General features: G+C 37.7%; 1 protein-coding gene across 1 annotated transcript; it reads right to left on the reverse strand.

Moving 5' to 3' along the window:
- Nucleotides 1-956: 956 nt before the first annotated feature.
- Nucleotides 957-12,731, reverse strand: SERINC1 (serine incorporator 1). Its single transcript, XM_081322772.1, has 10 exons — nucleotides 12,532-12,731; nucleotides 9,253-9,414; nucleotides 8,586-8,746; nucleotides 7,014-7,093; nucleotides 5,980-6,117; nucleotides 4,986-5,155; nucleotides 4,793-4,883; nucleotides 4,074-4,215; nucleotides 3,750-3,980; nucleotides 957-3,340 (listed from the first exon to the last, which is right to left on the reverse strand). The coding sequence occupies exons 1-10, from the start codon at nucleotides 12,568-12,570 to the stop codon at nucleotides 3,202-3,204; spliced, it is 1,353 nt and encodes a 450-aa protein (XP_081178898.1). The 5' UTR covers nucleotides 12,571-12,731; the 3' UTR covers nucleotides 957-3,201.
- Between the last annotated feature and the right edge of the window lie 9,993 nt (nucleotides 12,732-22,724).

Raw genomic sequence — 22,724 nt, forward strand, 5'->3', positions numbered from 1 at the left:
TATAAAAGAAGGAAATCTAATGACATGGCCTCCTTGTTCACCTGATCTGAACCCCATTGAGAACCTGTGGTCCATCATCAAATGTGAGATTTACAAGGAGGGAAAACAGTACACCTCTCTGAACAGTGTCTGGGAGGCTGTGGTTGCTGCTGCACGCAATGTTGATGGTGAACAGATCAAAACACTGACAGAATCCATGGATGGCAGGCTTTTGAGTGTCCTTGCAAAGAAAGGTGGCTATATTGGTCACTGATTTGTTTTTGTTATGTTTTTGAATGTCAGAAATGTATATTTGTGAATGTTGAGATGTTATATTGGTTTCACTGGTAAAAATAAATAATTGAAATGGGTATATATTTGTTTTTTGTTAAGTTGCCTAATAATTATGCACAGTAATAGTCACCTGCACACACAGATATCCCCCTAAAATAGCTATAACTAAAAACAAACTAAAAACTACTTCCAAAAATATTCAGCTTTGATATTAATGAGTTTTTTGGGTTCATTGAGAACATGGTTGTTGTTCAATAATAAAATTAATCCTCAAAAATACAACTTGCCTAATAATTCTGCACTCCCTGTATTATACCATTGCACCTGCAAAGTGATTTTAAAAACTAAAGTATATGTTAATGATGCACACTTACGTTTTCATTTCTAAGACAGACTTTGTAGTGTAAAAAGTAAGCATGCAGTATTATATTTAAAAGTATTCTATCCAACATATACTTCTCGGTGCAATTCAAGGTGCTGAGAAATACTTTTAAAGTCTTTCAATGGCTTGGGGCATCTCTCCCTAGTAGTGTCTACCTGTTCTGTGAGATCCAGCAGAAGCAAAATGATCCAGGTCCCAACTATGAGAGAGTGCCATCTGGCAGGGCCCAGACAGAGAGCCTTTTCTACCATGTTGCTTACAGTTTCATTGAAGTAATCCGAAAGGTTCACATTAAGCGGTATCAAGATTAAACAGCCAGTATGAATGTTTATTTATAGCTACAGCATATACACTCAAAATGACTAAGCCAGTAATTGCATTTAAGTTCGACTTCATCAGCCTGTGTATTACAATGAATTGAATACATTTAACCAATTACAAATGCTCAGGAATTTCGAGAAGATATCTGCAGTTGAAACGGGAAATCTGACATTGGAGCAATGGGTAATGTATTTACACTTCAAACAAACAGAAACCAAAAGCTCAGTATTTCAAAGCACTTCGCAAAGCAGGACCAATAGCTTCTAAGTATATAGTCCTAAGATTTTGCACTTTGTAAAGACTGCCTGCACTGCACCCAACGGGACTAGTAGCAAGAGATGACAAAAATTCTTAAAAGTTCTTCAATGTTCTATGCAAAAAAAAAACAAACACAAATGGCATCACTGTAAATCTCAGCTGCATAATGCAATTGCTTTTTAAGGATGTTGATATTTGCCAATACATCCAGCGAACTGCTATTAAAAGTCATTTTTTTCTTACTTGCAATCTAATGATCACTAAGCCAAAAAGATTAGTGTTCCTACCTGTTTTGTCCTATTTTTAATATTTGATCAGCATTTCCTATATTATCTTACTAGCACTAAAAGACTTGAGAGCCTTAGATCTCAGTTTGAATTGCTTTCCAGCAGCCTAATAATACTTTTAAATACTTAAAAGTATGTTTTTAAACTCAGCGGATCCAAAAATAACTTATTGACACAGCACTCCACTTCAAAGACAACGTGTACAAAAATGCAACAACTTTTCATGGCTAGTTTTTCCATCCATTTTAAGTAAAATATGAATTTTTCAGATTCTTTTAAAATAAGCTCTGTAGTTAAACTTTGTAGAGAAACATGCTCTTTTAGCAAGAAGCAAAAAAAATAGTTTCTTAGATGGTTGTGTGACAACTGTATCAAATCCTAAATAGAGTGGCTATTAGTACAGAAGGTTTAAAAAGAGAAACCTTCCATGAAAATAGCTTCTTAATTATAAGTGCAATCAATCTGTATTGGCTATCTTTGCTTTGTTCTTTTCTCTGTAAAACTGATGTCTATATCCCTCCACACAACACATTTCCAAAGGAAAGGCAAGGATCATCCAACAAATTAATGCCTTTAAACTGGCTATCTCAGCTATTTTAAGATAACATGTAAACTGATTACTAATTTCCAATCCTCCCTTGTTCACTCAATCAAGAGGGCAAAGACTGTACTGAATACCCTAGTAATATTGTAGGTAATCTAAATTGGTCTGGTCCTTCTAAAGAGGAAGATTTCTTTCCTACTAATTTTCTCCTTTAGCAAGAGTCCTCATATAGATCACAAAATTGCCCCAACCATTACCCCTCACCATGTTTAAAAATGATAAATCTCATGTGGAATCAGTCTGCATTCCCATTTTAAAAACAAAACACAACAACGAGGAAATTAAATGCTTCTGCTACAAGTTTAGAATCTCTTAGATCCTCTGCCTGCATTCTGCCTCTTAGACATATTCAAATATCACAACTGCTCTAGAAGATGCCCAGGGAGAAATAAATGGCAAGCAAGTGAATCCCACAATCCATTTTGCTTTTAAAGGCCAGGTACCTCACTTTTCAATGATATTTTTTTAAAAATTAAAATACTACAGCTGCTACTTGCTGAAATTTTACCTCTTGCAAGCAACAAGTCAAATACTTTGATTTTGTATGTGCTTGATATAGCACACAGGTGTCAAACTTGATTGTGTATCGTGACGTTTGTCTTTGCGGATCCTGGGTGGGTGTGGCCTGTGCATGACGCACCTGGCCCGTGGCCCACCAGTTTGACACCCCTGCTATAGCACTTTGGCATCTCATTACACCTTAATTACTCCAGATAAGTGCAAGTTTTTTCACAACCACCTTAATTACTGCTAACAGAATATGCAACTGGTAGAGGAATGCAGCAGCAGTTTTCCTATTTTGTTTCTCACTTGCATTTTGTGGAATAAAGCCGGTGGATCTACAGTTGACATTTCTAGTTTGGCCCTGAATCTAGCAGCAATCATAATCAAGCTCAAGTAGGAAAATAGTCATTGTAATGATAACCTGATTTAAAATTAGCCATGCATAATAAAGACAGGATAACCTATGCTAGTATTAAGTACACAAACACATATTTACAATTATTTCGTAGTACAGAGTAGCATTAGCATCAAATAAGCCACTAAACAATAAAAGCCTTCCAAAAAAAAGATGCTTAGTCAAATTCACGATTTGTTAAAACAAGTGGAGCCACCAGAGTCCACACATACAGAATGATACCAATCCAGCTAGAAGAAATCTTCACCCAGACCGAAGGCCATTTACTGGTCATTTGTGCAGAGGCAGGGTCAGGACTAAAAAAAAGAAGAAGAAAAAAGAAGTGTAGAAAGGCTTTTCAGATTCACTTGTGCAAACAAGGAAATCAGTTTTCTTACCAGAATTTACTTAATTTACAAATATTCCCCTCCATCACTTGTCAGAGATCAATCCATTTTCACCGAGATTGGGATGGGACTTGGGAGCAGAGAAAACTGATGGAGGTCAGACTAGAACAGGATGCACAAAACAGAAGCGCTCTGCCTATTCTATATGCATACTTCTGGATCCAATTCTGGAGTTCAGTACTTGATCTGCTGCCTCATTTCAAGCTTCTTCATAAATAAAAAGCACTTTCCAAAACCAAGAGTAATGGGGATACGTAAAAAAAATGCATGTGCCACAAAAAAAAGTTATCTTTCCCCAATTTTCTATAAATCTACTTACCTGTACCAATTGGTTAATGTCATCATGATATAAAGTGAAGCAAGAAAAAGCATGAAGTGAAAGAAGGAATAGCTGTAAGTAACTCCGTCTTTCTCATTATCAACAGCACGGGTTAAATCATCTCCATCATCAAGGGAGCCTTCACTCCGAGGAAGTCCATCTTCTATCAGCGTTGTCTCATCACTAGTCAGAGTAAGTTTGTTTACTTGGCTGTTATTAGATGTTCGGATACTGCAAATGGAAAAATGGGCAGTTACTAAATATCCAGCTGATGTAGAGTTTAATAGTTAGCTTTGTGGAAAGATTTTCTAAAATTCCACTCACCTTGAATACAGAACACACAGTAGGAACAGGATGAGCCCCACAATTCCTTGGGCATCCCACCAATGTACTAGCTGACCCTTGCTTGGAGGGTTTGTGGCATTATATCCAATTATGCTCAGCAAACCTGGATTGCACTGTCTGTCTGGATAAATATAAGAAATTGACATTCTAAGCTATTAATCCAATATGAATATCTCAATTTGAATCAGTATTTAAAATAGTCATAATACATCATGTGAATAATGCACAAATAATATAGTCATGCTTATGAACATCCTTCTAAATATGCATAACGTGTATATTTACATTATATATAAAGGAGGAGAATAAGAGAATGTGCAGCTGTGGTGGTGCAGTGGTTAGAATGCAATATTGCAGGCTAATTCTGCCCACAGCCAGGAGTTCAATCCTGACTGGCTCAAGGTTGACTCAGCCTTCTATCCTTCCTAATCGGTAAAATGAGGTAAAATAGATATGCTGACATTTGTAAACCACTCAGAGAATGCTGTAAAATACTATGGAGAGGTATATAAGTCTGATATTGATATTGCTATGATGTGCCAATTAAATTAACCTCTACTATGAAATCTGTCTAGGCTCATAAACATGTATAATACCTCAAGTATCTTTAAAAGCAATAAACAAAAAGCCTTTGCTAGAATCATTTTATTCCAAAACTGTATAGAGAATATGTTAACAAAATTGTTTAGTCTTCTTACCTGGCTCATTGGTCATTGCTGCCCAAGTAAGGTACATTGTATAAACTGTGATCACAGATGACTGCAACAAGCCAGATCTTGGTTGAGATTCCTATGTACAGAGAGAAAGAAACCAATTAGGACTTTCAAAAAAGATTGCTTAAAAATATTCAAACATTCTCCAAGTATTTGTAAAAAAAACAGCAACCCATACCTGTATTTTGGGTAAAATTGACATTACAGAAGCTCCAATACACAGCATCATGTTGACACTGATAAAGGCCTTATTTTCAGAACAACCATCTGGATGAGTATAGTAGATATAAAATAAGACAACTGCCACCAGAGACAGGAGATAATTTAGGGCTGTGGCAGATAGCAATGCTGTTTTAAAAAAAAGAACAAAAAGGGGTTCAGATTGTATTAGCATCTCTAAGAAATTTATTACTGGGCTGCTTTAAAAATAAAAGCAAAAGTACACTACTATTATAACTGCTGAATTCTCAAGGAAATCTGGTGCCTTTACATTTTTCCCATAATGGTTGAAAAATTTAAATGTAATAAGCTTAGAAGGCACAAGGCTGAGGAATGCTAGCTTGAAAGGGTTAGCAAAATGACATCTGATCTTCATGAGTCGTAATGCATACATTCAGCACACCGGCAACTGGCCTTTCATAAAATCTGCAGGAGGAAACTCATACAGGGCAACTGGTACGTGGGAGGAAATCTCTTATTCTGTTTGGGGCTAAAATGCATTCCCACAATTTTCCTGTATCAGGTATCACGAGGCTTGTGAAAAATGCAAAATCCTTATTTTGGGTTGGTGATGGGTAGATATTGTTATTTTGCAAGTAACTAAGATACGAAAGTAAAGTCAGTTTGGGGTAGTGGTCAAGGCATCAGGCTAGAAACCAGGAAACCATGAGTTCTGATCTAGCCTTAGGCACAAATCCAGCTGGGTGACCTTGGGCGAGTTACCTCTTTCATCCCTAGGAAGCAGAAAAGGGCAAAGCACTTCTGACATTTTGTGAAGAAAACTGCAGAGACATGTTCAGACCCAAAGGAACAAAACAAAACAAGAATATGAAAACCAAGAGCATACTTTTCTGAGCTCATAGCTCCTGAAACTAAGATTATGGCATCATATATTTCAGTTTTAAGACCAAAGCAACCAATCCTGTCATATTTAACAACAAACCGTGGCGTACCTGCATACCAGCATCTTGAGTTTCCTTCCTCCATTTTCTCAACCCACGATTCATTCCAAGAGTGGGCAAAATCAATAAGTAAAACCAGCTGAATAAGAATGAAGCAGAAGGCTCCAGCCATGCCTACATAAAACCATACTAAGAAAAATAATAAAAGAAATATTAATCTTACATTAAGATTATTTTTAGCATCAAAACATTTCTCGCTAATTCAGAGCAACCAGTGTGCCATTCTATAGGCTAATAAGCTAAGAAATAGTTAGGTGTACCCTTCATGGACATTAGAGAAAACACAAAATGAAATAGGAGGGAAATGTTGATTCAGGGTCAGCCTGTGGGTTCAGCAGTTGGGTCGGACAACTCAGAGGAGGAGGGGGCTGTTGAAGAGCTTGCTGAGGGGGTTGGAGAGCTTGCTGATGAGAGCCCTCAGCCAGGCCCCTCCCACCTGGTCATGACGCAGACCCAGCTGTGTGAGCCTGACAGCGTGGATGAAGATGACCCACAGCTGGCCCTGTTCAAGGACGCCCGACGCAGGAGGCAGTCAATCAGGAGTAAACAGAGGAAGGCAATGGGGCACCTCGGAAGGAGGCAGAGAGAAGCCACGCCGTGAACTGTATAAAAGGGGAATGCGTGGGAGGGCTGGTTTGCTGAAGGCAACCGCTTGAATAGCTCCTGTTTCATGGTTCATGTCTTGTTTGCTTTTGTATCCATAAATTTGGTAGGCTTAGTTCCAGCCTCTTGCCTTCTTGTAAAAGGGGTTGTCCCTGCCTTTTCTGCAGGGCCGATAGCAGGCTGGTACAGAACAGGAAAGGGAAGAGAGAGAGAGAGACCAAAATTGTAGTAGGCATATGCTACAAAACAGTTACATGTTTTTAAGTAGCTTAATTAGGAATGAGAATCGAAGTTCAGCCAAATGGTCCATTCATCCATCAGTAAAACAGTTCAAAAAAAAAAGATCAAATAAGATTTCTATATCTAAGAAAGCCCAGAAAACTACTTTTGCTGAAAGATTAAAGATTTGCATGCAACCTTACCAGTTGTAAAAGATCCTTCTGGAATAAAAAATGCTCCCACTGTAATTGAAACTGCTGTGATAAACTTGAAAAACCAGAATCTGAAAGAATCACCATATCCAATCTAAGTTACAGTAATACTTAACATTTTTAAATCCATAACATTCAAGAAATATTTTAGGTTATCAACACCATTATATTTGATACAATAGCAACAACATTATTTATACAGGGTAGAAAATACTATAAGATTATAACCAACTACATGTAAATTTAGTAGACAGCAGTACAGTGGATAAAGTCTAACTTTTATAACGTAGTCCTCTGAGCAATTGAGCTCCAGCACAGAATCCCCCAAATAAAAAGACATTATACACCATTTCCTATGGTTTCAATAGGTACAGAGTCCTGGTACAGAAAAAACACAGCTATGGTTTTTCTATAAAAGAAACTTATCTACACAGTCATAGTCCTAGAGAAAATGCCTACATCTACAAGGTACAGGATATACAATGAAAAATGTTCTCTTTCATTAGATTTATATCCTGACTTTTACACAGGATCTCAGGGTGGTATACATTGTCTTCCCTCCTCCAATTTTTCCCTACAACCATCACCCAACCACTCTATGACTTAAATTAGACTGAAAGAAAGTGTGACTGATCCAATGTATATGACCGAGGGTGGACTACTTTGAATGCTACAGTTATGCTATGCCCAGCACTAAAGATTTGGATAGTTATTGGAAACAAGCACTCAGTGCTGTGAAAATACAAGAATTACCATTCAGATTCAGATTAAGGGCTTGGTCTTACTGTCCCCATGATAGTCAGATGAATAGATCCATGCAAACAGTCATGGTGTAGTACAGCAAGGTAAGCTATCCTTTCTGGATGGCAGATGTATCTTCTGAAGGATCAGAGAAAGCTTACCAATCATACCTAGTGAAATTACTCAAAGCTTATTTTTCAGTTGGGGGGGGGGACAGGGAAAGTTCTGTTCTGCAGCACCTTCCCTCATTTTTTTTTTTTTTTGCTTTGGGTCCCAGGGAGTTGCCAGGGCTAGAAATTGCTTACCCTGGTGCAGACTGATAGCAATCCCTGATCCCTGCATTCGTGCAGCCATAACAAATAACCATAATTCAGTAAGTGAAAAGCCAATTTTCTTCTGTGTATTTTGAAATTTGCATAATTGTTGAGTTCTAGTTTTTTGAGACAGATTTTAAATGTGCATCCATTACAGAGCAGTAACATTTAATAAGTCATTTTATTTTGCCATTTTAGTCATTGAATTCATAGACCAAAAGTGTAGACTATTGAAAGTATTTTGCTTCTCTCAAATTTATGTTCGATCATTATTTATAGAAAAATGCTGAAACCTCTAATTGTTTTAAATTTGTGACTATATGTCTCAAGTTGTGACATAGCAGCTTTGTCCAACCTCATATAATCCACTTGTATTGGGATTGCAATTCTCAAAATTTCCAACCGGCATGATTCTGGAATGTGCACTCTAACATACTTGGAAGGCACCAAGTGAAACATACACTTGTAGCTAAGTACAAATTTAGACAAGCAGTCATTTCTTTCTTACCCATTGTGGACTGCAGCCCTTGGATCACTGCTACTCTTTACCTTGATCATCAATAGGGAAAACAAGAGGAAGAACATGGCCATACCAAAGCATACACGATACACTGCTTTATACCCTACTAGAACATCACAATTCACCTGGCCATCACAGAACCCAGGAATCTATTAAAAAAAACAGCATAAAAACTATCAAAATGAATTCATGGATAATGCGAAATGTCTGCTTTATTTTCTGTGTTTGCTCTAAAGAAACTGGAGATCTTCCAACATGAATATTCATTCCACAAATTTTATAATATTGAAACTGCACATCAAACAAATAACTCTGCTCTTTTCAAAAGCCACGTATAAGCACACATTTGCAATCAGGCTTTGAAAATCAGGACATTTCCAGAAATTGAGTGCTTGCTTCAGCAGGGCTGTGATATTTCCTCTTTCATTTTAAGATTTGCTGTTTAGCTTGAGCTTCCAAGACTGTCTCCTTATCACTCTCCTAAACATAAAGCAAGCATTAAGGCCTTTATTATACTACCACAGATAATGGCTCATATCTGATCAATAACATAATATACTACTTAGGACAAGAATTTTTCAGAAGAGATAGATGCAAGACACCAAAGTTTATACCAAAAATAATTCTAGCATACTCGTCTCAATAAGGAACTGACCTTCTTCAGTTGTTCTTCCATTCCTGGTATTAACATCACACATGCAACGCTCACTCCAAGAAGCAAGAAGAATGCATATATCAACCTTGTTATAGTGGAGTTATTTCCACTGGGACAACATCGACACAGGAGGCAGGGGGCACTACCACACAAACATGGTATCTGATAAAAGAAAAAAAGACAAGTAGCAATACAGCCAAAGATTCCTGATCACCTATTTTGCTTAACTGATTTCACAATATTTGAAAATAGTTATAATCTGTGACCAGCAAACCTAAATCAGTCTTTCCCACCTACAGCTATCTGGACGTGTTTCACAATATGGCAGCTGCAAGTTATGGGAGTTATGGTCCAATATATCTGATAGGCACCTATTGTGCAGTTATCCTAAGAAATTTCAATTTGTTCCTAGAGGAACTATGTTTATGCACTAGAAATATGAAATATGAGCAGGTGTTTATTGGGCTCTTTGAGCATTAAGTTACAAGCAAGAAACAGCAGAGTTGATGTTGCAATATCAACTCTTATGTGTTTCCATGCCTGCTAGTTAATGGGGAAGGGAGTACTCACAAAAAACTCTTAAGAGTTCTCCTCACCAAAAGTACCCACCAGAGTCAACAAAAAGCAGAATCTCAACTATAGAGCAAGTACCATTTTCATGCAGTGAATGTTGGATTGCTTCAACTTAAGTTCCTTTTTGTTTAAATTGGAGTTATAAAGATGGAAAATATAGAATGCTCAGAGTGGATTGTAAAATAAATATTAAAGATATGTATATTTTATGCTGGGTTTGAAAGAAATAATCTGAATTACAAATGTTACATATTGAAAAGACCATGTTGGAGGAAAAGCCCTTAGGAAGCCTTGGTAATGTTATTTTGTCTTAAATCTAGATTCAACTCAAATAATCCTAATCGCATGCCAGGTATAGCCTGTTTTCAACCTTTTACTCCACGACACTAATACAGGTAATCCTCAACTTACAACGGTTCATTCAGTTACAACAGCACTGAAAAGTGACTTATGACCATTTTTCATATACGACTTTTGCAGCAGTCCCATGGTCATGTGATCAAAATTCAAATGCTTGGCAACTGACTCATTTTTGATGCTTGCAGTGTCCCAGGATCATGTGATTACCTTTTGTGAACTTCTGACAAGCAAAGTCAATGGGAAAACCAGAATCACTTAACAACCATGTTACTAACTTAACAACTGCAATGATTCACTTAACAATTGTGGGAAGAAAGGTCGTAAAATGGGGCAAAAGTCACTGAACAAATGTTTTGTTTAGCAACATAAAATATGGGGCTCAATTGTGGTCGTAAGTCAAGGCCTACCTGTACTTCAATATTTGAATACAACAAGATACTATGTTTGTAAACATATTTGAATTTTCTGTCCAAGAAAAGCCCTCATCCTAACACAAGCAATTTTCCAGATATGAACAAAAACTGAAGGAACATTCTGTTACATTTCCTAATCTGATCCTTTTATCTTAACTTCAGAAAACAAGAATATATTACAACACAGTTCAGGCAAATAATTACTGTCCTAGGTTATGTTTTATATTGTTTCTTCCCCAATACTACTATCTATAATTATTTAGTTTTAAGATATAAATGGTCTTTGTCAAAAGTTATTGATTCAACTTCTCATGCCAACCTTCATGCACGTGTACCTTATTAGGGTCTGATCATGATGGGATGTTTAAACTGTACTCAAGTTGGGACTGAACTGGATGTCCACTTTGGAGTCATTCCACACCTGACATTCAAATGTCAAGCAACAAAGAATGGGAAATGGCCAGAGATTATCCTGAGAAGAGGCAAGACCATTTCCCCCCCCCCACTTTTTTTTTCTAAGTGAAGGCCTGCGGCGTACCTACAATAATTATGTCACACCTGACAATAGAGTATGTTGCTAAACTATATCGGGGACCACAAAAAGATAATAACTTTTAATAGACCGTAAGCATTTCCACACATAGTCTCCACATCAATTCAAAAACAATTCTAGATCTCTTTGAGCCAAAGAGCTCCACTGATTTATTCCAAGCTTAACTGTGATATCTTCAAAACAACATTACAACACCTTTAAAAAAAATTGCTGTTCCCTTAGAGCTCCTGTGTAATCTGTTCTCTGCAGGGACACGGCTTCATCCCCACCTCCCAGCCTTCAAGCCTTAGATCCTCCAAGCGAATCTGACATAATTTCTCATTCAGTTCCCCTTTTAAGAAACGGTTGGATTTTCATTTATTTCTGTAAATAAATTAATACATTTTTGTGTATATGACCAGACAAATACATAAGTGGATGGAAAATCCAAGCAATTTCTCTTTTGTGAAGAGTAGGGATGAGAGGATTTTTGTGATGGAAAAACCTAATGAAGTCAAGAATTATAATGATTTTTACTCCTTGTTCTTTGCATTCTAAGGGGAATAGATTAAAAAAGTAACATAGAACTGCTTTTAAGTGGCTTCTGAAGGATATGGAACTGGTACAGAAAATAGACTCTGGAAGCATCTTGGAAGACCCAGACTACAGCATTTTGAAAAAAATCTCATACAGGATGCATGAATTGTGTACATCTGGCAAGGGACAATTTCAACCTGCTTGTAAATTTGTACAATGAACTCAAATATTATAAAATATCTTACACTTTCTGTAATCGATTCCAAAAAGGCCCAGCTACCAACTACACTCAAAGCACTCAAGCAAGTAACTTATTATTCTAACACACTGGAGCTAAAAAGTAACGTGTGTTTTCTAAAGGTCTTTGGGATTTTTCTCCTATCACTCCAGCAACACCATCAGGAAAGTAAAAATCGGTATTTCGGGCGGTCGGGCAAGTAGGAACAAATACGGTACTAAAACAAAACCCCACGTGCTTCTTCCGCAACAAAGAATGTCAAGGTACTGCAGAGGAGGAAGAACCCGACTTCGCCCACCTTTTTCATTACTAGACATTTCTTATGACAGCCGTCCATGAAGAACGATATTTTAAGTTCTAACTCGACAGATCGAATAGCCCCCCCCCCACGAATAGCCCCCCCCACACACACACACACGGGATAATCCAACAACCGGAAATAACGCCCAAAGAAGGTGTTTTATTTTAACAAAGAAAGGAGGGAAGGGGGAAGAGAATCCAGCCCTGCGGCGCGCCTGCGCCTCCAGAGAGCCTGCTTGCCCGCCGCCGCCCGCACCCCGAGCTCTATCGGCGCCGGGAAAGGAGGGGGGGAGCGAAGGGGGGGCCCTAACGCAGCACCTCCTTACCCAGCTGGACAAGGAGCACAAGCCCAAAACTGCCCCCATCTTGGTCCTCGCTCTGCGACGGCCCTTTAAAGATGGAGACGGCGAGACAGATCAGCTGGGGCTTGTTTACTCGCCAGCCCTTCTTTCTAGCAGCAGCGAGCGCGGCGGAGCGTCATTTCCAGAGAGAAACGCCCTGTCGCCGCCTCCTCGGGCTCAGAGTCAAATGTCTGAATTGAGAAAGAGAAAGAGAGAGAGAGAGAGACGCCTTAATCTTCCGGGTTCTTGTTAACCCCCCTGCCAGCCCAGCCCGTCCTTTTCCGCATCGTCACTCCTTCGCAGGAGTGGAAGCTGCTTGTCTGTAGGAAAACGACGCAGGAATACAGCAGCAAGCAGCAGCAGTTACAGCCTGTCTCAGATAAAAGCGAAAGGCGACAATCCCCTCAAGGCAGTGCAAGGCACGAAAGACAAACGCAGTTGAAACCCCGCATTGGGTTCATATGAGACGTTTGATTAGAAACGTCTGGACGTTCGTCCGTTGCTGCAAATCGAAGGAGCTTTGGGCGAGACACTTTGGGCTAGCGACCTACTATTTATTCTCTGCTCTGAAGATGATCTGAAATACTGTAGTAGCTTGCCCGACAGGATTAAGGGCAGGCTATGCAGTTACTTCCCAAATCGCACATAGATATGAACTTACATTACCATGGGAAACTGTAATGCATGTTTGATTTTACACTTTAAAGATTTTCCCAAAGAACGTCTGATTAAAAACAAAACTTTTCTATTACTCGCCCTCTCTTTCCTAGGCTGCTGCTTAGAGGAAGTGCGAAAAAGAACTATTAAGCGCAATGCAATGGCAGTGAAAAATAGATGATTAGAAACAGTACTCATAATGGTTTACAAAGCACTCTGCTTTAAGAGATGCACTTCACAGAACGCATGCAGACCTCAACAAATAGGTTGATAAACAGATTATACCCTTGATCTGTTAATGTGCATCATGGTTACGGTCACATAATTCTGACTTTCAAATTTAATTCTTCTTACTAGTTCTGCCTTTAGAAGGCAATCCCAAAATTCTTTAGAGTACCAAGTATCAGGACTTGGTAGCATCTTTTCTGATTAACAAATTTTAGGTAACACAAATTTAATGAGTTGTGGTTCACCACTTAAGGAAATGCAATTCTGCCGTACTACCCAGAGGTCAGTATTGGACAAGAAATAAACTTTCCTTATAATGACTGGAACAGATTTTTTTTCCATTAAGTATCAATTTCAAAAGACATTTGACCTCAGTATTTTTGCTAATAACTAAGGTTCAGTTGTGTGGGCATAGTACCCTATTGATATAAATACTGCTCACATTGAAACTACTTTTTCTAACACAGTAAAGGTGATTGTCAGAATTATCAACGCTAGAATAACTTCCATGACAACAACCTTACCTTGCTTTGTTTCTTTTGTAAAATGAACATAAGGAGTCTGAGGCCACAGCCCGGATACTTTTATCTGGGAATAAATTAAATGTGATTAAATTAGAGTTTATTGATGACTAACAGGTGCATAGGATTACACTGTCAAACTAGATTTACCTGTAAAGTGTATAAAGGAAGCCATACAATTGTTGTTTGAAAACTAAATGAGTTCATATACTGTATATTCTGCAGTGTATAGGAAACAGTCTGAACAGTGAAATAGCACTGAGAAAAAGGGTTGGCTTGTTTATTTTAATGCTTTAAAATAGACTCTTTTATTCTTTAAGATATGTGACCCACACTGGAACAACATACTCAGCTCAAGGCCAAAGCTAATATATGCAATGTGGATGGTTGAGCTCCCCATGTGTAGTTTATCAATTTCCTGATGATATTGTTCCTTGAGCTGACTCTAGCCTTAGTGTTAAGGCAATGCTGTTTAAAAAGGGACGCGGTGGCTGAGTGGGTTAGGACGCTGAGCTTGTTGATCAGAAGGTCGGCAGTTTGGCGGGTCGAATCCCGAGTGCTGCATAGCAGAGTGAGCGCCTGTTACTCGTCCCAGCTTCTGCCAACCTAGCAGTTCGAAAGCACGTAAAAATGCAAGTAGAAAAATAGGGACCACTACGGTGGGAAGGTAACAGTGTTCCGTGCGCCTTTGGCGTCTAGTCATGCCGGCCACATGACCACGGAGACGTCCTCAGACAAGCACTGGCTCTTCAGCTTTGAAACGGAGATGAGTACCGGCCTCTAGAGTTGGAAACGACTAGCATGCATGTGTGGGGGAACCTATACCTTTACCAATGCTGTTTAAAAAAGCTATTGGTAAAGCTGATAGACAAAATATGTAAGAGACTCCAGAAAATGTTTAATAGCCAAGTTAGATGCCATAGTTGAGACTTCCCACAGTGTATACAGACAGAACCAAGTATAATGCAGTTGAAAACATTTAAACTAGAACATATTTTATATGGCTGAATCATTTGATTTTAGCAATGATAGCTTTAAAAATGCTTTATAGAAAGCACAATCAGTTTGAAAAAAGATAGGGCTGTATTCAGTACTATCTTGCAACATTTATAAATTCAAAATTCTCAGTTGTTTCATACAATCTAATAGAAAACAATTCCTCATAATGAGCCCAAATATAATTCAATTTGTGTTATTCTGATTGAGATAGGTGCTTATTTTGATATTAGATTCTGCTTTCAAAAGCACAAAGCGACTTAACAACTTCATATTGAGGGTATCCAGGCAAGTAGCTTTTAATGCTATAAAGCAGGGGTGTCAAGCTGCCGGCCCATGAGCCGGTTTCATCATACTGAACCCATTGCCGGCTATGCAAAAAAAAAATCACGATACGTCACGACATGTCATGTGATGTGGCGAGTTTGACACCCATGCTGTAAAGCAATAATGGCAAGCAATCCATCTTGGCAAGCAATCCATCTTTAACACATTGGGGATGAGGGTGGGGAATGAAATGGGAAAAATGGAATTAATGGGACAATAGAGAAGTTCTAAATGATGATAGCTAGGCTGCAGGAAGATATTTCTGCTATTATTGTTTTGGATAATGGCATAATAGATCAGGCTGTGGGTAATACCATTTAATTTTAAATATCATTACCATTTTGCAACAGATCATCAAAGTTGGGCTTCTACATTCTCATCAAGTCCACATGATACTTAAATAAATTTTCTGAATGCTCTCGCTGCTATACCCCTATATTTTAAACTGTTTCCAACATTATTCTAAAACATGAATGCCATTATTCACAGCTCAGTAAGTGAAGAAAAGTACACTCTTCTGATCTGTACTTCCAACATTTCAATCTCAAAATTTCAAATATATACAAGGAGAGGAAGTATCCAAAAATAATTACTCTGGAAAGATAAATTTCATTTGGTCTTAACAGTGGATTGTGAATATATTATTTATCAGTGCTTAAATAGGCCTGTCTGGCAAATTGGCAAAGGACTTTAGAACAATTTGATAATTCTTGTTGCTATAACACACATTTTCAGGATTTTTTTAAGAAAGATAAACTTTTTAATTATTAAAATGTATGTTCTACTAATACTTGATAATTAGATAATAATTAAATAATAATTATCTAATAATAATTATTGGATAATTAAATAATTAGATAATTAGAACTGTAGAGGAGCAGTCATTAAAATGCAAAATTGCAGGCTAACTCACTGCTCACTGTCAGGAGTTCGATCCTCACCAACTTAAGATTGACTTAGCCTTACATACTTCTGAGGTCAGTAAAATGAGGAGCCAGATGTTAGGGGCAATATGCTGACTCTATAAACCACTTAGGGAGGGCTGTAAAGCACTATGAAGGGGTATATAAGTCTAAATACTATTGCTATTGCTATTTGGATAGTACCTAATATGACATTTACATTTATTACCATTTATTTTCTTTTGTGAGCCAATTAAAACCAAATAAAACTAAACTAATAAAGTTAAAAATTGCTTTTGCACTTCACTGCTATTCTGGAATCTCCAAAGTTTGCTGTTAGTACTGGAGTACTTTATCTTCCTGAATTGCCTGTTAAAACACTTCAGTAAATATGATGGTGGGGAGAACTGACAGATTGTATGATCCCCTGCTTGAATAAATGAATGAATGAATCAAGAGGCATGCTACCATTTCCACCAAATTATCTGTTGCTATAGATTCTAATGATAGAAACAAACAAACTATGCCTATACATCAGTCTATTGTCCTTTCATTTCAGAAAAAGACTTTGGGAAGTAATTGATATTTACAAACTTGTTGCTGAAGTATTTAATCAGTTCCCTGAACAAGAATGAATTATGAGGGTGTCATTGATGTCACTGCTCAGAATTTCCTCCTGGAAAAGCTACATATTGGAGACCAAAAGAAGTTTGAAATAGCTCTCCTCTAAAGAAAAATGCTTCTAATCAAACATTCAGCTGAAGTATTGGGACCACCTTACATGGACTAAGTACCATTAAAGAGTACATCAGAAGTCACTTATGCAGTCCAGGAAAAAAAACTGGACAGGAATGCTGCTATTTGCTTGCCCATTGCATTGGGATCCAAGATAGAGAGTGTAGCGTAGGCCTTTCAAGAACCTTTTGGGAGCAATTGGGAGCATGAAAACAGAGGACCCTGTATATGACTACTACTGTAGTTACCAAAAGGTGAGCAATGATCTAGTGGAGGGGGAAGATATTTGAGAGCAAACAGCAGGCAAGAGAGAGAAGTGATGAAAGTCTGGGAAGAAAGACTTCTGGTCAGTGTTAAATTGCTTAAAAATACAAGATATTATATTAATCATGCATAAAATATATCAAAATACTGTATTGTATTGTATAATATAGACCAGGGGTCCCCAACCTCCAGTCTGTGGACCAGTACCGGGCCACAGCATGCCAGCAACCAGGCTGCACAAACAAGCGTGTGATGCAGGCAGCACACAAAACCATGCACTCTCTGGTCCACGGAAAATCTTCTCTCCATGGAACCAGTCCCTGGTACCCAAAAGGTTGGGGACCTCTGATATAGACGGTGCTTGCTTGGTTGGGTCTGGAAAAGTTTTGGAATGTTCTGACTTTTCAGGCAGAATCTTGGTTGGTAACATTTAAGGAAAGACAGAAGCCCGATCTTGGATTGAAAAAAGGTGCCTTGAAAGTGAAAGTTTATTTTCCTAGTTGCTGATAGGATTAACATAACTTTGCCTGAATAAATTACTGTTAGAACATAGATATTTTGTGTTTGGTTAATATTATTTCTTCCTTCCTTAATGTCCTTAATATTCTTTTATTGAAACAAGCATTATGAGTCATAAGGACCCTGATATTTCTGCAGATGAAGGAAGAGCAGCCCAAATGTACTTGATCTGCTTATATCTCATTGTATTTGCTGATAACTCATAAAAGGCAGACTTATAGCTGAGGGAATTTATTGGATCAAATACATAAAAGAAAAAATGTTTTGTGTGCTCTGGCAACAATAGCTCATTCACAAATTAGTTTTTTGAAAGCAACCCAGAGCCATTTGAGATAATAAAAATGTGCATTAAATAAAATACATATAATGAAAACTATATCCAGTATTAAGGACTGTAGCAACTCTCCAGCAATCTACTTCACAGCATGTACCTGGGATAAAATTAAGGGTGGTTTTCTTCTCTACCCCCATTCTGAGTTTCTGGAGGAAACGTAGGATATAAATTATATAGCAATCCTAATAACATATAGTGGGACTGAGTCCATTGTTATAGTTGTTATTTAAAACCATTATTTATGGTGGGATATAACAGGATGGATGCAATGCAAAGCTGTAGTGAACACCTCTCTATTGAATAGGTGAGTAGCAAGAGATCTGATGGCCTCTGATTCACTTGCCATCTATTTTCCAGCTGGATGGAGAGAGTAGGTGGTAAAATGTTGCTCTCTAATTGTAAATCAGTCTTGCAATGGAATGATGGCTAAAACTGAAAATAGAAACTTTGTCTACAGTACCTTGTTACAGTGGTGAGATTCAAATATGTGAACAACCGGTTCTCTGTGTGGATGCCACTTCCAGAAGTCCATTCTGGGCCTGGGCAACAAAAAAAATTAACTACTGGTTCTGCCAAAGTGGTGCAAAGCAGCTGAATCCCACCACTACTTTGTTATGTAATAAAATCTGAAAAACTCGTAAGAAATATTTTGAATCCTAAGCGATAGATCCTGTGATCCACAAAGTCCTGTGATATTTATCGTTGAAAGCTAAAAAAAAAATTAAAAAAAAAACCAAAACCCTCTCTTTGGATCCTCTGGCTAGCAATGTTTTGGCATGTTATTTGTAGAACCTGGTTATCAGTTTGAGCTTCTCTGTAGTATTTGAACCCTATCCAGACCCTCCTTGGACTTGTGTTTACTTGCATTTTGTCCAGTTCCAGATCTCTGTTTCCTTGAATTTTGTCCAATTCATTGGAAAGAAGAATCATGCTTGATTCAGGGATGACAGAAAGGATATTTAGTTGAGGTTCACAATATCAAATGGAAAATTGGGAAGGAGACTCTTAGGAAGGGAGAAGAAGATTCATAATCAAGGAAATTGCAGAATGATCTGGCACACTTTAAAGGAAAGAAATTTTAATTATAATTCAGTGCCTTAACTTTCAGAAGTAATTTTGATTGACTTCAGTTAAATTAACTCTCACTAGGATTTTTAAGGACGCGGTGGCTCAGTGGGTTAGGACGCTGAGCTTGTCGATCAGAAGGTCGGCAGTTTGGTGGGTCGAATCCCGAGTGCCGCGTAGCAGAGTGAGCACCTGTTACTCGTCCCAGCTTCTGCCAACCTAGCAGTTCGAAAGCACGTAAAAATGCAAGTAGAAAAATAGGGACCACCACGGTGGGAAGGTAACAGCGTTCCGTGCGCCTTTGGCGTCTAGTCATGCCGGCCACATGACCACGGAGACGTCCTCGGACAAGCGCTGGCTCTTCGGCTTTGAAACGGAGATGAGCACCGGCCCCTAGAGTCGGAAACAACTAGCACGCATGTGCAGGGGAACCTTTACCTTTACCTTAGGATTTTTAAGGTATAATACATTTGACAGTTCTTGAATACCACAATATTTATGATCAAGCTACAACTCACAGTTAGTGAAATACCCTGTATTCCAGCTGTAATTGGTCTGAATAGATCACTAATCTTGGGTCAGCATATTTCTACCCACAGGCACATAGTGGATGATGCATTTCATGTCTTAGGAAAAAGTGTCAGCATTACTGAGGAGCCTATTAAATCAATACAAAGATGCCAAATCATAAATGCCCTAATATAGAAATTGTGATTATTCTTTCAGTGCTGCAAGAAAGGACTTCTTATACCTGTTTGTGAAAGGACCCAATCTCACATGAGAAAGGTAATAAAAGAAATCAAGAACAGTGTCTTAGGTCTCTCTTCCTGATCTAAACCCAGATCTTTAAGGAAAAAATATCCAATTATATTTGTACAATTACTTCTAATGAAGCATATCCTAAATGAGTAAAGCATGCATTTTATTGTAGTCTCATTTTAGAAATTTTATAATTTAAAACTGATATTTTTGGTTCTATTATTACATCTGAAATTTGTATTCCTTCTGCATTTTGGTCTTTGGCAATTCATTACAACAATCTTAATTTTTTAAAATAATCACTCCTTTGTCAGATTTTGTACAAAACAGAAAGTATTCTGACAATTTCATGATGCAATTCACATTGATATGTTTCTGTTGAATCTGGTTTGCAAATTGCACCAAGCTATGATTTGATTAACCCTGATTCACAGAAGAAAGCATATCTTGCTAAACTATAAAATGCAGCATCATTTAAATAATTAATGGAAGATTCATCATACAAACTGGTTGGTTTTATACATTATGGCTTAGTGCAATGAGTGAACCCAATAATTATTATCCTATTCTATGTCTGTGAAATTGTAACATATTTGAAGTTTCCAATTTGTTTTCTCTCAGCTTATTTTAACATCTGACATAGCACTCTATTTTGTACCATCTTACTTTGGTGTGATGGAAAGAATAAGATTTTATTTTGCTTTTCCATGTATTAGTACTTAACAGCATTCAATTTTATGGCTCTTTAGCCATGGAATAGATATTTAAGCAATGATAACAATTAAGCCTCTATATTTTCTTATCTCTTATATATGTTACAAAATAATTAAAGAGATACACATCTAGCAATCACACACATTTATTAAATTGACATTTCATAATTTTCCCCTGCCGATTTGATAAGAGGTTCATGAATGTATTTAAACACATTTTTCTCAGACTATTCGACACATTCCTTATTATCAAGAAGAATGAGCCAAACACTGCCATTTTTAATAATGTACTCAGCTAGCAGAGCTCCACTTGCAACTAATTAATCCCAGTTGGTTTTATATTCATCAGAACTGAATAGGATAGAAATAAAAAGGGGGGAGTCTTCCCCTTCTTATGATATCCTCACACTGTCAGTACGATTGATTTGAGATGATGATTATATTAATTACCAGAGGATCTGGTTGGTTTCTCATCACAGTAGTCATTTATAATGCACATCTTTATCTATAATTGTAGTTCCAAATGACACTGTAATTGCCTGCTCACTGTTGGAAGCATGTTTATGTATAGATAAGACAACGTGATGAAATGGCAACTGCTAACACCTGCCCTCTGCTCATCCAGTTTAGGAATAAATTCATGCAGTAAATAATCATTATGCTTGAGGCTCTATCCCAGTTATAAAATAGCCATTGTAAATTTGCTTTGGAAATTGTTAAATATAGGGCTAGCAAATTAGGATTCCAAAATTAAGACAATAGACAAAAGCAAAATGAGTTTTTGGTATCTTTTTGCTGCCATCTGTGGATGTTCCAGACTTTCGTGCTCCGTTTGTATTTTGGGGTGTGTTTTGAGTCAGAGTTGCCTCCTGGTGGCTGCCTGGACAAGTCCCTGAAGTTTTCTTGGCAATATTTTATATATACATATACATATACATATACATATACATATACATATACATATACATATACATATACATATACATACATACATACACGTGATGACTGAGTCCATTAGTAATTCCGTGGTACATGTAAGCTTCTTTAAACTAAATCCAATATTACACCCTCCAATACATCCTCTCTTCTTTTGGTAATAAGCATTTTTCCACACTAAGCAAATACAATTCTTATTGTTGTTAGTAAACAGTTGCATATCAACATTTGTTAGATTTTTCTAATAGTGTCAATAATATCAGTTTAGAATATCTTTTCTAACCAAAACTAATAATAATAATAATAATAATAATAATAATAATAATAATAATAATAATAATAATAATATAAAGTTGGAAGGGACCTTGGAGGTCATCTAGTCCAACCCCCTGCTCAGGCAGGAAACCCTATACCATTTCAGGCAAATGGCTGTCCAGTCTCTTCTTAAAAACCTCCAGTGTTGGAGCATTCACCACTTCTGGAGGCAGGTTGTTCCACTGGTTAATTGTTCTAACTGTCAGGAAGTTTCTCCTTAGTTCTAGGTTGCTTCTCTCCTTGACTAGTTTCCATCCGTTGCTTCTTGTCCTGCTTTCAGGTGCTTTGGAGAATAGCTTGACCCCCTCTTCTTTGTGGCAGCCCCTGAGATATTGGAACATTGCTATCATGTCACCCCTCACCCTTCTCTTCATTAAACTACACATACCCAATTCCAGCAACTGTTCCCTATATGTTTTAGCCTCCAGCCCCCTAATCATCTTGGTTGCTCTTCTCTGTACCCTTTCTAGAGTCTCGACATCTTTTTTACATCGTGGTGACCAAAACTGGATGCAGTATTCCAGGTGTGGACTTACCAAAGCATTGTAAAGTGGTATTAGTACTTCACTTGATCTTGATTCTATCCCTCTGTTAATGCAGCCTAGCACTGTGTTGGCTTTTTTGGCAGCTGCAGCACACTGCTGGCTCATATTGAAGTGATTGTCTACTAAGACTCCGAGATCCCTCTCACAGTTACTACTATTGAGCAAGGTACCACCTATACTATACCTATGCATTTGATTTTTCCTGCCTAAATGTAGAACCTTACTTTTTTCACCATTGAATTTCATTTTGTTAGATAGTGCCCAGTGTTCGAGTCTGTCCAGATCCTTCTGTATCTTAAGCCTATCTTCTGGAGTATTGGCTATTCCTGCCAGCTTGGTGTCGTCTGCAAATTTGATGAGTT

This window comes from Vipera berus, assembly GCF_964194415.1.
Source record: "Vipera berus genome assembly, chromosome: 1".
In the NCBI taxonomy this organism is placed as follows: domain Eukaryota; kingdom Metazoa; phylum Chordata; class Lepidosauria; order Squamata; family Viperidae; genus Vipera; species Vipera berus.